General features: G+C 48.5%; 2 protein-coding genes across 4 annotated transcripts in view; one reads left to right on the forward strand and one right to left on the reverse strand.

Annotated features, from left to right (window-relative positions):
• Samhd1 (SAM and HD domain containing deoxynucleoside triphosphate triphosphohydrolase 1) overlaps nucleotides 1-3,110 on the forward strand; it is a 39,884-nt gene extending 36,774 nt beyond the window's left edge. For 2 of the 3 annotated variants that reach the window (XM_051187711.1, XM_051187728.1), the window contains one exon: nucleotides 1,076-3,110. Coding sequence is in view for 1 of the 3 variants with exons in the window: in XM_051187728.1 (XP_051043685.1) it covers nucleotides 1,076-1,180 (105 nt within the window). In the remaining 2 variants the exon portion in view is untranslated. The remainder of the gene's footprint in view (nucleotides 1-1,075) is intronic. The other variant, XM_051187719.1, reaches the window with a different exon arrangement.
• A 740-nt stretch (nucleotides 3,111-3,850) lies between these two features.
• On the reverse strand, nucleotides 3,851-13,793 carry Tldc2 (TBC/LysM-associated domain containing 2). The gene is made up of 7 exons (XM_051188414.1): nucleotides 13,635-13,793; nucleotides 13,462-13,548; nucleotides 12,043-12,195; nucleotides 11,354-11,506; nucleotides 8,838-8,933; nucleotides 5,237-5,310; nucleotides 3,851-4,251 (listed from the first exon to the last, which is right to left on the reverse strand). The coding sequence occupies exons 1-7, from the start codon at nucleotides 13,791-13,793 to the stop codon at nucleotides 4,116-4,118; spliced, it is 858 nt and encodes a 285-aa protein (XP_051044371.1). The 3' UTR covers nucleotides 3,851-4,115.
• Nucleotides 13,794-14,899: the final 1,106 nt, after the last annotated feature.

Genomic DNA, 14,899 nt, shown 5'->3' on the forward strand with positions numbered 1-14,899 from the left:
CTTTGCCATGCCATATGCAAGGGCCAGCCTGGAGCCACTGAATTGGAGTGAGTGAAATCTTTTAGGTGTGCATTTTTAACATTTGCTAGAGTTGAAGTCAGAAGGAAGGTGATGGAAATAGGAGTCTGGCATACTGCTGCTTTGAAATGAACAGGAGTTGCTCACAAAAGCTCTGTCAAGCCAGATCCAGTGTGTTCAACAGAAGACATTTAACATCAGGATATTTCCAAGGTTTTGACAGAACTAAATGAACAAATGGCAGACAGAGAGACAGTGCCTAGACTATGTCACTGCCTTCTCAGAGAGGCTGAGGGAGCAGGTGGGAGGTTAAAAGCTGTGGCTCCTTCCAGGAGCTGGAGCCATACGATGGTAAGGGCCGCAGGAGATGCCTAGGCTTCCCTGCCTTCCTCACCTCACCTGAGAAGTCACTAAGCATGAGGGCTGAGAAAAGCAGCTGCTGTGTTTTGAGTGGACCATGAAGAGGTGATAAGTACCTGAGAGCAAATGGGCAAAGGGCCTTGTCCCAGGAGGCAGGCAGGGTTAGAGAGCCTAGCTACTCATGCTCACTCCTGTCAGGTCACTGTTTAATCTGAGGCAGCCTCCCCCTGTGGTGGAAGGGTGCATTTGCCTGGAGCGTTTGTTGATAGGGCTGAAGTTAAGAGGTTTATTTAAAAAGAAAGATTCAAATTCAGCAAGTAGTCATGGTCCCAATGTCCCAGTAGTCATTTGTCCCCATGCTCCCTGTCCCCCTGTCCTCCCCCATTTGCAGACCTTTAGAGGAGAATGGGAAAAAGAGAAGCAAGAATCCAGTGTTGCTTCTGTTTCCCCAAGAGTCCCACGTAGGTGCGTGAACTCAGCCAATTCTGGGCAGCAGTGTGCTGTATCTCGGCCATTTTCCTTGAAGACCTTTATCTGCTTAGGACTGTGGTGTTCTCAGTCATAGAGCACATACAACTTTGAATTTCTCAAGAAATCTGTGTGCAGGACAAGGATATGTGTGCATGAGACACACCCAAAATATAATGATGGAAACTGGCTTTTCTCTGTGCCCTGACTCACTCTCTTTCTTTAATAGGATGGTGACATCATAGCTCCACTCATAACACCTCTGAAATGGCAGAAAGATGTTCCAAGTAACCACCAAGAAGCATCCAAAGCCAAAGCACACCTAAAGTTTTAAGTGAATGCCTGCATTTGATTCTTTATGAAAACCTTTTCACTCTTAAGTTAGGAAATATAATCAGAGTCCACTAGTGGTTTTTATTTAGTATTTTGAATGTACACACATGATAAAGGGTAAGTCATTTTTATTCAAAATGGAAAATGGTAATAGTAGCAAAAGTTTGCTATGCTTACTTACTGTGGAGTTTGAATGAGAATGGCCCTGTATGCTCATGTATTTGAATGCTCAGTCACTAGGGAGTGGCATTGTCTGAGAGGATTACAAGGATCAGGAGGTGTGACCTTATTGGAGGAAGTGTGTCACTGGGGGTGGCCTTTGAGGTCCCAAGGGTCCCTTTGAGGACCCTTGCCAGGTCCAGTCTCTCTTTCTCCGTTTGTGGGTCAGGATGTAGCTCTCAGCTACTGCTCCAACACCATGCTCCCCACTGCAATGATAGTGGACTAAGCCTCTAAAGCTGTAAGCAAGCCCCCAATTAACTGCTTTCTTTTATAAGCATTGCCGTGGTCATGGCATCTCTTGACCACAATAGAACATTGACTAAGACACATGCTATGAAAAGTATGAGCTTGTGCATTTTTAACATTAATTGAAGCCTTTCTCCTTTAGCAATCTATTTTTTCCAGGGTAACTCCCATTTCTTCTAAATGCTTAGGACAAATCATTGTCTTTTGTTTTTAATTTAGAACTTGAGACAAGAGCACAAATTGGAATTCAAAGTTGATATTGTCATATACCACATGGTTAAAAAATAAAAGTCCTAGCCCCCCTGAAGAGATGCCCCTTACCCTGCCTCTCCCAGGAGAGAAAGCCACCAACCCCCTCCATCCCTGTTAGTGCCAGGCTGGGGAAACATCAAGGGGCAGCTCCTTGCTGGGAGGAGTTGAGGTGTGCCAAGGCAAGTCTACCACTGTCCCGCAGCTCCACCCCTGTCTCCTAGTTTAACCCTTCTGCCCCTGCTGTAGGAGGTGCTAGGGTCAGTGGGTCACACCAGGCTGCTCTCTGAATCAGCTGTAGCTTCAGACAAGCTCGGCTTCTTTGCACCTGAAACCCATTCCAGTCCCAAGGGACACACCACTGCCAGCCTGGGGACAGATCTTCCTCCACCTTTTTGGAGTTGGACTGGTCAGAGAACACCGAAGACCCCGTCCTGACTGCTCCCGCCTGGGATTTCACCACCACTACTTCATTGTGTGTACAGGTTTCAGAATATTCTGGACTGCATTTGTGAGCCTAGCGGCCATCCGGTGGGCCCCAGGTTCCCCCATGTAGCCTGCTGTTCTTGCAGAACAGCACCATCATGGTTGAGCAGTCACCCATGCTGCTCCCCTCACCCACACTGTGCACAGCTTCACCAAGAACCAAGCCTAGTTGGAGCCAAAGGGGGTAGTAACCAGAAGTGCTGGAGACGTGGGCTGTGGGGACAGAGGCAGCAGCTGCAGGTGACATCTTAGTGATGATGCTCCCCTAAGTGAGGTGGCAGTCATGTCAGGGCTCAGCTTGAATATACTGAGGTTGCCTGTAACACCTCTCTATGTTCTACTTTGTCCACGAGTGAGTAAAAGAGTGCTTGGTGTGTCTGCCTCCATGGGCTCATAAATGCACAAGGGAGGTGCTAGCTTGCCCCTGTAAGCCACGTGCCTCTATAACATTCAGGGAAATGGCCAGAGGTTGCACCTTTATATGCCCAACCTCAATGTTAAGAATTGTCTATTTTTCTGCTACTATTGCTTTATTTTTGCCAGTCTTGTTTTTTTAAGTTTTTGTGGTTTACTCTGGAACTTTGTAGTCCTAATTTTGTGCTGTGGTATCTGGGGAAACAACTCTGATCCCTTTTATGCACAAGACAGCTGCATTTTATGCCTTTGAAGCGTTTTCTCATTGTGAGTACCTGTATTGTTTACAAGACTGAATAAAAATGGAGATTTTTAACAGTTTGGCCTCTAAGTCACTGAACCGTGTCAGGTTGAGTGATGGTGACGTCAGCTGGGGGATGGAATCAGCCGCAATACAGCTGACGAGAATGTACTTCTGTCAGAGGTATGCTCCTTAATTAATATCTCCTCACACCCTGTGTGCCTGGTTTGGATTCCTGTGCAAAGGGATGTGTTTTCTATAGGATTCATGGAGGTGCTTCATGGTGTCACAACACTGTTGGGTCTGCAAGGCATTGGTATTGATAGAGTTGGCTCCCTTCCAGCAGGAGGCAGACTTTACTTGGGGTGGATGATGGAGTCTTAGTTCACAAGGCTCTTGTGCCTGAAAATGAAGTCTTTCCTGTCTGAAGCCCCTGGGGTCTGCAAAGGTTCGGCGTCTTTGCCCAAATATACATGTTGTTGATATGTAGCTTTTCTGTCTTTCTGGTGAAATCAAGTAACAGATGTGTGAGCACCCAACTCCACTCGTTGGCTTCTAGAAGAGACAGCAAGGCAAGGAGTGAAATGATGCTTCTACTCTTTATTAGTTTCTAGTAGCTGAGCCCAGGCTTCTGTGGTTGACAGCATTCTTCAAGTAAAAGTAATCTCTAAAACATATAAAATAGAAGTGTGTGCGTGTGCACGTGTGTGCTTGTATACACACCCGACTTGTTTGGAAGGATAGAAATGTTATGTTATTAATGTTTGTATGGGTTTTTTGGTTTGTTTTTTATTTCAGGTTTTGTTTGTTTGTTTTGTTTCTCGGTCTTCTGAGTTCTCTGGGAATTGTCAAATCCTACAAGACAAATGTCATGCTTCTTCAGTAAGAATGTCTTTCACACCTTCACAGTTAGCTCTGCTGGAGAACAGTTGCTGACCCTGACCCTGTCCTGTGTTTTCAAGCCACCCTCCACATGAGGGTTTGTCACCATCCTGAGTCAGGCAGAATGGCCGCCCTGTGTGAGGAAGGCCTGGGCAGCATCCAAAAGTGACCCAAGCATCTCTGGTTGTGTGAGGTGTCAGCTCAGAACCCAGGCCTCCAGCTCCTCGATACAAAATTGTTCTTTCCGGGCCAGCACTTCATTATTGAAGGTAGCACAGGGGTAGCTTCCCCCGTGGTACAAGTCTCCATCCAACCACAGCCCGAACCGGCCACTAAAGAGAAGATGAAATGGGCAGTAGAGATGGCTCAGTTGGTACAGTGTCTGCTACGCAAGCATGAGGACCTGCCCTCGGCACCAACATAAAAAGCCAGGCAGGGGCTGGAGAAATGGCTCAGTGGTTAAGAGCACTGGCTGTTCTCCCAGAGGCCCTGGGTTCAATTCCCAGCACCCACATGGCAGCTCACAGCTGTCTGTAACTCCAGTTCCAGAGGACCTGATACCTTCACACACATAAGATAAAGTTAAAAAAAAAAAGGCAGGGTCACTTATCCACTTTCCATCTGCAACCCCAGCACAGAGAAAGCAAAAACAGGTAGGCTACAGAGCTTTCTGGCCAGCCAGTCCAGCTAGTCAGTGAGAGATCTCCAAAGATATGGTGAAGATGGGCTGTGGAACACATCCAATGTCAACTTCAGCCCCCCCAACACACACACACACACAGAGACACACACCAGAAAAGGAAGTCTTGGCACAGTTGTAGCATGTGGTAGTACTGTGGGTCTGACCCCATCATGGCCTTAGCCACATTACCATTGTATCTCCATCATAGTTCTCATTCTTACACCAGTTTATCCAGGGTTAGAGTCTCCTCTCATGGTGTTCTATGACATCCGGAGCATTTTTTAAACAATCCATTGGCTTTAATAACTATGTAGACAGTGGTGCAGCCATCACCTCAACCCTGTTTGGGGACATTCGGATCCTCATGTTTGACAGAAAACCTAGCCTGGAAGCATGGAGTGGCTGGTGTGCCCTGTGCCCTGCTGTCTCCTTGGAGCTGTGCTGATTTAGGAATGCTTTAGTTCAGGTACAACTTAATGTGCTTCAGTGTGGAGGTCAGACTAAGATGACACTAGCCAGTTGGTCCACTCTCCTCACTTGACTTAGAGGAGGTTTGGTTGAGTGTGGTCCTCTGGGGACTCAGCCTGTCCCTTCTACCTGCAGTACCCTTAGGACATGGGGGGACAGAGACACACCTTTCGCTGCCCATCATCAGTGAGTCCAGGTCTCCTTTCACGAAGAAAGAGTTACTTCCTGTCCACTTAAAGACCTGGTAAAAAGAAAGGCTGGGTTACTTTTGGGAGTTGTCCTTGCAGTCTGACTCCAAGCCACATGGTGGCAGTGTTGTGCAGGGACTGGAAGATTTTCCTTGAAATCCACCCCTACGCCCTCTGCCTTGAATTCCCTACATCCTATCAGCACCTTCATGCTAGCAGTAAAACAAAACCTCTGAGACTTCCTGCTTTCAAACATGGAAAGAGAAAAAAGACCAGGCCTGGAGTTGGGATGGAATTGCCTCCCAGCCAACCATCCCACGACGTGCAGGCCAGTAAGACTCACTACGACGTACTATGACTTCTCTCTCCTACCATCTTGGGCATAGCCTCCTGCTTTTCTTGTCTCCCTCCGTATACTGCCCACAGCCCTCTCCATAGTTACCTGAATGGCCCATCCCAACCCTAAATCACACTGTAAGTCTTCTAAAGCCCTCTGACGCTCCCCACTGTGAAGGAGACAGAATCCAACGCTCTAGCCAGAGTGTACCTGCAGCCATCCTTTTATTTGACACCATCTCTAACTCTTACAGACTGCATCTGAGCCACACTGACCTTTCTGTTCAGGGCCTTCCTATCCTCAGACTCCTCTGCCACAGCTCCCCATCACCCCGTCCTCAAGAGTCGCTTCTTACCCTACAGCCTGAGTGTCATTACAGACAGCCCCTGTTTGATTTTCCTAAGCATCTACCCCCACCCCCGAGACAGCCCCATTCCTATAGCAATGCCTTGCCTCTATCTACTCCACTACAATCTAAATTCCAGGAGAACTGCCCAGGTGCCCTGCTAGACAGATGAAATAAAAGAGTGAATATTCGAGAGCCAAATTAGGTAATTAAAGGGCCACAAAAGTAAAATATGATGTTTCCTCTAATTAGGTGCCACAAATGCTAAGAGCAACACACACACACACACACACACACACACACACACACACACACACCCTGAGGAATAGAAAGATAAAGGACCATGCTAAGAAGGGGTAAGATAAAGTGAACAACTGACCACATGAAGACAGATGAGATCGCCAACACTATCGCACTTCTCTGCTTTCTCCAAGGACATGCCCTTCCAACTTAAAAGAGCAAGATAAACATTGCTACAGAAGAAACCAAGACAAAGTTCTTCCTGTAATAATTTTGTTTTTAGCACTTACACACCAGGCACAGTTAGGCACTGGGTAGACTAGTAGACATAATGACCAAACCTTTGCCTCATACAACACTTCAGGAGGAGACCATACAGAAATAAGAGAAATGGCATGTTAGAAATGCTATCAAGAGAAGTGACATGCAGAGAAGCGATAAAGTTTTCAGGGAATGGTCATTTAAAATAAAGTACTCAGTCCCGGCAATGGCCACAGTAAGGCAGTCCTGATGATTCTGTGGAAGGGCGTACTGAGTAGAATAGCCCATGCAAAGGCTCCAAGGCAGGGGTGGGCCTGTATATTTGCCTTCCAGCTTAGGCCAGCATCGCTGAGGCAAAGTGATGGGAAAAATACATAACCAATATTAGAAAGATGTGGGAAAGAGCCATCAGATGTGGATAGCATGAGAAGATCCACAGAGGAAGCAAGGGTGGTCATCAAAGATAACCAAATCCCCCGCTCCGATGATAGGAACTATCAAGGGGCTCCAACAGGAACTGTGGTACAAGAAGAATATCCTAGAGCTTTGGGGTTTTAGTGACAGCTGTAGGAAGGAAGGTATGGATGATCAGCCCACAGTCTTGGTGATCCTGCATAACTGACCCCTTTGCCTCTCTCCCAAGAAGGGAAGGTGGCTTACAGCTGATAGAGGCTGTACAACAGATCGGGTGGGTATTTTTGTCATTAGTAAGGCTGTCCACACCCCTGTGACAGTCTTGTTGGCAGACTAGATGACCGTGTGGCAGTGTATTTGGGGGTGTCTGTACATCGAAGGGGAGGCCTAATAGCAAACAAAAGGCATCCACAACTTTTTCTCCATCCATCAAACAAAGCATGAATAAATAGTTCTCAAAGACACACTAAACAAATACATGTTCCTCACACACTGACCCTGTCCACCTTTCTGGTTCCTACATTTGTGTTTCCTACATGTGCACCCACCCACACCCACACCTACTCTCTTCCCCCTGCCTGAATTCAGACTCTGGGGCTGGGTTCCACATCTCCCTTCACCACTGACTGCGTTAGGCATGTTACCCAACCTCTCTGTGCCTCTGTTCCCTCATCTGTAAGATGGGGCAATAACAGCATACACATGGAGTTTTTTCCTCCTGAGACAGTATTTCTCCATGTATCCTTTGCTGTCCTGGAACTCACTGTGTAGACTAGGCTGTCCTTGAACTCACAGAGATCCACCTGCCTCTGCCTCCTGAGTGCTGGGATTAAAGGTGTGCACTGCCATCCACCACCCAGCCATCTGTGACAGTTTTTTTAATGACTGAATGTGCCATTTTGTGGGGTAGTAAATGTGAACCTATGAGTTCGTGTCTATTGCTGGTAAAAGTTGAATGTTCTCTGCCTGCCGCACAGCACTTGGAAGCTTCAGTAAGCCCAAAGATCAAAAATGTTTATACATAAGGTGTTTGGGACTCTCTGTCTCCTGCCTTCAGAAGCCTCAGCTCTTCAGCAGCTTGTGCCCTGAGGTTCCAGTTCCCTGTGCCTGTCACTCACTCACAATATGAGCACTGAATCGCTCTCCCGATTCTTTCCCAGTGTCTCCTCAGCCCCTTTCCTCCTCATTAGCAGTCTCCAGCCACTGTCTTTGTGGTCACATCAGGCACGTGTCCTTAGCAAGGAGTGCGAGGAGCCCCTCCAGTTCATTTCAAATGTCCCTCTCCATCTACCCACTCCTTCCTGTTGTCCCACACATTGTTCAGCTGCTGTCACTCCTCCAAGTATTTGACCTCAAGGAGACCCCTCCTCTGTGGCTCTACCTTTGTTCACCCTTCATTCCCTCTGGCTTCGCTGGCCTCCAGCCCACTCTAGGCTCTGTGGTTCATTTGGTATTTTCACTCCATCCTACCCCTTTCCCATTGTTTCCTGTGAATGGGGCCTGCCAAGAGCTGGGTCTGAGAACACTGGCTGCTCTGGTACAAGCCTGGCCAAGGGAGAGCCTTATTCTTCTGAGGAAAGGTCAGAGCAGAGATGGCCTCTTCTCACCACTACCGGACTGGCATTCTCTCTGGGGCTGTCCTTCTCACACACAGGGACTATGTGACTCCTCTCCTCCAGCCTGCATGTATGTACCTCAGAAGTCGCTGGATGCTTCCTCCTCCTCCCACACCTCAGGTCTACCTGCACTCGAACTCATCTTGTCTTTTCACCCTGTGCAGAGCAGTGTGCCTCCTCGCTCAGTCAGCTCATGCTTTCTGGAGGGCTTGATGGGCAGCAGAGGGCACTTCTGTGCCCACCATTGCCCTGTGGAGAAGGAGACAGGAGGCAGGCCAGCATGGGGACGGAAGCTGGGAGCCATTAGGATCCCCAGAGCTGTGAGCTGTCATGGCTCTCCTCTGTGACAGAAGGTGGGAAGCTCACCTTTAGCTGTGGGGAGAAGGAGAAGAGGAATGTCTCTCCAGTACCATAGAAGCCTTTGCTGAGTCGGAAAGCTGAGGAGGAGAAGGCTCCAAACATCTGGAAAGCAGAGGAAAGTGCAAGAAAGGATCGATGAGTCCACCAGCTGCCTTCACCAGGCTTGGAGATGCACTCAGCCTCCAGGACTCCCAGGGAGCCGGGAGCAAAGCTGGGATAGGGTGTTTCCAAGGCCACCAGCCTGCCCTCTTTCCCACACTCCACAGGAAGAAGCCTTGCTAGCTGCCTTCCCTGAATTGTCCTGACTCTCTCTTTCCTCTCTCTCCGTGTGGGTGTTGGTGTCTGTCTGTCTGTCTATCATCTCTTTCCCTTTTCAGGGTCCTGCTGGGTAACCAAGGCTAACCCAGGACTTAACTCCATGAGAACCTTTACAGGCATGGCCATGTCCAGCTTACCTTTTCTTAAACATACAGTGTGTTTGTGTCGTATGAATGTGAATATATTCATGTGTGTGTGTGTGTGTGTACACTACACACACACACACACACACACACACACACACACACACACACGTTTCCATGCATACAGAAGCCAGAGGCCAATATGGACTATCTTCCTCTATTGCCTTCCATGTTATTTTGTGAGATAGGCTCTCACTGAGCCTGGAACTGACCAGTGAGACTGTCTGGCCAGCAAGCTCCAGGCTCCTCCTGTGTCTGCCTCCCAGTGCTGGGGTTATAGGCATATCCTTCCACACACACCTTTTTTTCACATGGCTGCTGAGAATTGAACTCAGGTCTTCATGCTTGCCTGGCAAATACTTTACTGACAGAAACTATCACCTCAGCCCCCAAATATGGTTACTTCATATAAGTACTGCTTCTAGGAGAGCTGGCAATCATACGCAAGTGGAAAGTAAACAAAATAAGCCATAGTCAAATCCCCCTTCTTCCTCCCCCAGAGGACTTCTGTCACTTCCTCCTGGTACCTGTCCAATGCAGTGCACAGACTTTCCTACACAGTGACATCCCACACACAAACTGTTCCCTCTCAACTTTCTGCACCAACTTCAAATGTATAGAAGAGCGCAGGGCTGGGGGTGTAGCTCAGTTGGGAGAGTGCCTGCCTGGCATGTGCATAGGCAATCCCAGTACCATCAAAAAAATGACTTCTTAAAGTTCAAAACAAATACAGATTCTTTCTAAGACCCAACAAGGAGTTTGCTATAGTTCCCATACTAGCTTCTTCTCCATCTTCTCTCAGACCCACTTAACTACTATGACCCCATAGTCCTTAATACACCAGCTCCCAAGAAAGGGGCTTACTCTTATATAACCCCCAGAGCTGGTATCACACCTAAGAGAACTAACAATAAATCCTGGTATTATCTATTTGTGTCATTGTGTATTCAGTTGGCCCAGATCATCTCAAGAATCTTGCATCCTGCTTTAAAGAGAAAACAAGTTTGATAGCATGGTTCTGCATCTTGCTTCTCATCTGCCTGCTATTTGTCTGATGGACATAGCCATTTTCCTTCTGTGGGATAGCTTCTGGGGTTGGGGTGTGGATCATCACAGTGCTGCGTGGGGTGCAGGATTTAAGCCTAATGCTTGGAGAAAACTTTTCATAATACACAGTGCTCTGCCATGAAGGGGCTCCATCTGAACAGGATTAAGTTTCTTGGCTCTCAAGCACGAAGTCTTCTCAGAAAGATTCCTGTCTATGTGGGGGACCCTTGACATCTCTTCCAACTCTGGTATGTTTCTTCTGTAGAGGAGCATTTGAAACCAGCTCTCAGTCCCTCCCACTTTCTGCATGGAGAACCTTCCAGAAACTCTATTGTTGGTGATCACGTGGACTTCAAGTAGAACTGTCAAAAGTTTTTCTTGTGACATTTAGCCTTGTCTGTCTTCTCTGACTTTCTCTAATCCATTCTTCCCTACCAGCTGGGGAATATTTGCAAAATAAGCATCCATCATTTCGATATAGATTGCCTGCTTGACTTTTGTAAGAGCCAGAGGTGGTGACATCTGCTTGTACTTAGTACTGGGAAGACTGAGGCAGGATGATCTGGAGTTTTAAGGTCAGCATAGGCTACATATAGGGTTCTGGGCCAGTTTGTACTTTAGTGAGTGAGACCCTGTCCCAGAATAAATCAACACATCCATGGTCTTGTGTTTGCAAACATAAGGATGCAGTTTTGCATGGCCTCAGTGGTTAGCTGCTCAATGCCCTACCACCACATATACACAAAAGAGACAGACCATTAACTCCAAACATGCTGGATCATTTCTGACTTGATTCCATTCTTCTCCATATCACCTACCCTGGCACGCAGAAGTGGCTTCAGATACAAGAGTGAGCAAATGAGGGCCTGGCTCCAAGTCAGACAGGTCTCAGTGCCACCATCAGTATACCTTACAGATGATGTAATCTGTCATCTCTGCTTTCTTGCATCTCACTCTGCCCTGGGAAGTATCCACTGGTCTGGTTGGGAGACCCTGCTCCCTGGCCCAACTCACCTGCCCATCCTGGTCTTTCAACAGCAGCAGTACTGGCCCACTGTGACCCTCCATCTGCCGGTATAGTCTCCGCAGACTGAAGCCGTCCCTAGATGTGCAGAAGAGCAGACTCCAGGGGTGGCCAGCGACTCTGGCAGGTAGGTGGAGGCTGAGCTGGAGGCAGAGCTAGAGCTGAGTGAAGGGATTGCCTCCATCTTCCCTCCTCCCACCACTCAGCTTTTTACTCTGTCCACAGGCTTCGTGCCCATTGGCTATAGCCTTTGGAGCTAGTTTTTGTTTCCATTTTACAGATGAGAAAACCAAGGTTCAGAGAGATGAAGAATAGAGGGCAGAGCCAGGATTCCAACCCAGGGCAGATCTCTGGGAACTCGCCTTGGTCACTGCTCCTTACAGGATACATGAGAAGCTAATCCCTTCCTCCTGGTACTCCTTTATGCGTCTGCCTCACCCCAGCTCTGGCTTTAGCCCCCAGGATCTATGTCACCCTTTCTGCATTCCCCAGCTCTACCCAGTGAGAAGGGTGGCACTAGTGTGCCTAGGGATGACAAGAAAGCCCAGGGAGAAAGCATGATTGATTCAAGATGGCACTGAGCCGGAGACATTGCAGCTCTGACCCCAGCACCCCAGGTATGTCTGGTATAGGGAAGAGGTTCAGGGCTGAAGTCCTACTACATAGAATGTGCCCGAACCTGCCTAATCTCTGAGGTACCCAGGACCTGGCTGGCTTCTGTCAGCTGAGGCTCCACAGGGTCCTGAGGGGCTGGGGCTGTGACTGCCTCTTCCTCTTCCTCCTCTTCTTCCTCTCCCTCCTCCCCAGACAGGGTGTCCTCCACCTGGGTGGGCTGTGAAGATACAAAAAAGCTTGGTAGATTGAAGGACACAGGGGCACGAGCTATCACCATATCCTGAGCTCAAAAGCTAGGGCCACCTTGGCCCCTGCTCAGGCCCCTGCAAGCCCAGTCCAGCCCAGTGGAACTAGGAAGCCCCCACCTCGAACAAGACTGTCCCTACCTTGAATCTGTGTCCTCCCGGGTGGCTGGCTACTGCTAGCAAAGGAAGGGGGTGGGCAAAGGCCCACACAGTGCCGCTCAGATGGGCACCGTCACCTGTTGCCAGTTTGCTCTAGCCCCAGCTTAAGCACCAGGCTCCAAGCTATAAGCCTGGAAGAGGGCAGAAGGGCAGGTAGGAGTCTAGTTCTGCTGTAGTGAACAATACTGAGAGATGGCTTAGAGGTTAAGAGCACTGACTGCTCTTCCAGAGTTCAATTCCCAGCAACCACATGGTAGCTCACAAACCATCTATAATGGGATCTGGTGCCCTCTTCTGGTCTGCACTGTATACATAATAAATAAATACATTAAAACCAATACTGATCACAAGAATGGCTGATGTTGGCATGGTCACAGAACCATGTTATGTGATGAGCCTGCTCTGAATGGTCTTTGAATTCTCCCTGTGTCCTGAGAAGGTACCACTGATTTCTCCATCATACAGGAGAGCTCCAAGCTTATTTCAGTCAGCCAGGAGACGAGTGCAGTCACACCTAGCTCCCTGGAGAGTTGCATGTTGCTTGAAATAGAGGTGTGTGGGGGCAGGTTGGTGAGAGCAGTGTACAGGGCAGATTGGTAGGTTGACTGTCAGTCTGTTTTGAGGGTGAGCTGGGGTTATAGGCATAAGTGTGGGTACCAGTGGGCACAGATGCTAGTGTAGTCATTCTCACGCACTTAACTGAGCTTCCAAACTCTACCGTGGTGTGTTTGAGTGAGTGTGTTCACACATGTGAACAGACCTGTACACAATAACATAAGGCTCATCATAGAAGGAGACACCCATCTGTGAAGAAATGCCCATGCCCAATACCTCCTCCCAATGCCTTACCTCCTCCATTGCTCAGGGACAGACCTGGAGGGATTCTCACTATGCAATACTCCCCCCAAAAGGGACAGCAACAGTAGTCTATCCTCTTTGTATGTGGGGGGCATGTCTCAGGACCAGCCATTGCTAGACTTGAGAGGGGTAAATAAGACACACACGTACATACATACACACCCCTCCACCCTAGCCCGTGACCCTCCCAAGTGAACTCACAGCCTGTGCCGAGTCCTTACCAGCTGAGTATAACGCCATCTTCGGCCTTTCATTCTCCTGTCACAGCCCAGGAAGGGGGACAGTCCTTGGCCCTGCCGCAGGAAGTGCTGCAAAGCAAAGCCAGCAATAAGGAGGTGCCCGGGCACTCCCCACTGGCTCCGTGCCTACCCAGCTGCCCTTTGCTCCCTCTCACCTGTGATCCCCAGGCCAAGTGGTCACTGGGTGGGTGTGTGAGCCACTTGACATTCAAAGCCTTGGGGAGGGGGCACTTATCATCTACCACGTTAGCCGTGTACAGTAAATTCCGGCTGTCCACTTCAGTTTCTTCTCTAGCAGTGTTGCCTAGACACATTGACTCTTCTGTAGGATACCTAAGGTCCAGGCTAGGGATCCAGGACCCCTGCTTCATGAAGAACTAAAAATGAAGTCATTTGCACCCCAGGCCTCAATTTCCCAGGATGCAATATTAAAAGATTATTGTAAACCACAATAATTAAATGTGTGGCAGTGCACGCATTTAATGCAGCACTTGGGAGGCAGAGGCAGGTAGAGAGAGCTCTGTGAGTTCACTGCCAGCCTGGTCTTCATATAAAGTTTCCGGTCAACCAGGGCTACACAATGAGACCCTGTTTCAAAAAATAAAAATAAAAAAATGTGTGTCTGTGTACATGAACCAACCAAGGCCCATGTATGGAGGCTAGAGGGGAACTATCAGAGGTCAACTCTCTCACCTTTATGTGGGTTCCAAGAATTGAACTCAGGACATTGGACTTGCATGGCGAGAACATCCATCCACCAAGCCACCTCACTGCCCCTCTATATAACATTTAACTCACTAGACTGGAAATCTCAGGCAGCTTTCCAGGACTGACAGCCTGCAATTCTTGTCCCTCTCAAGGCCAAAGAGCGTGCTGTATGTATTAAAAGCCTGAGGGGCATGCCCCGACAAAAAGAACTGACCTTTTAAGGTCATAGTTTTGCCCAAGAGTGCATCTCAGTAGGTGCTTGTCTAGCATTCGGGAGGCCCTGGATCCAATCTCTAGTATAAAGAGAGACAGGGAAAGGGAGAGAGAAAGGGAAGGAAAGAAGGGAGAAAGGAAGAGAGGGAGGGTAGCAGGGAGGGAGGAGAGGGAGAAGAAAAAGAAAGGAAACAAAGGAATGGAAAAGAATAGAAGGAGGGGAGAAAAAGAGCATAGGTTATTGCTCAGTGGTAGTGGCGAATCACACTCTGCACACACACACACACACACACACACACACACACACACACACCTCCACTCTTAAGCCAACACGGGCCCCTCTCTCCTTCAGGGTAGCTTACTCTCAGTGTGCACAAAGACCTGGAAAGGGGGGAAGAAGAAGAGAGGGAGGGAGAGAGAGGGAGCTGGAAGAGACAGAGATTTACCCCTTACTCGGTCGTGCAGCCTTGGGCAAGTGACCGCACACTCCTTATCTGTA

Source organism: Phodopus roborovskii, unplaced genomic scaffold (assembly GCF_943737965.1).
Source record: "Phodopus roborovskii unplaced genomic scaffold, PHOROB, whole genome shotgun sequence".
NCBI lineage: Eukaryota > Metazoa > Chordata > Mammalia > Rodentia > Cricetidae > Phodopus > Phodopus roborovskii.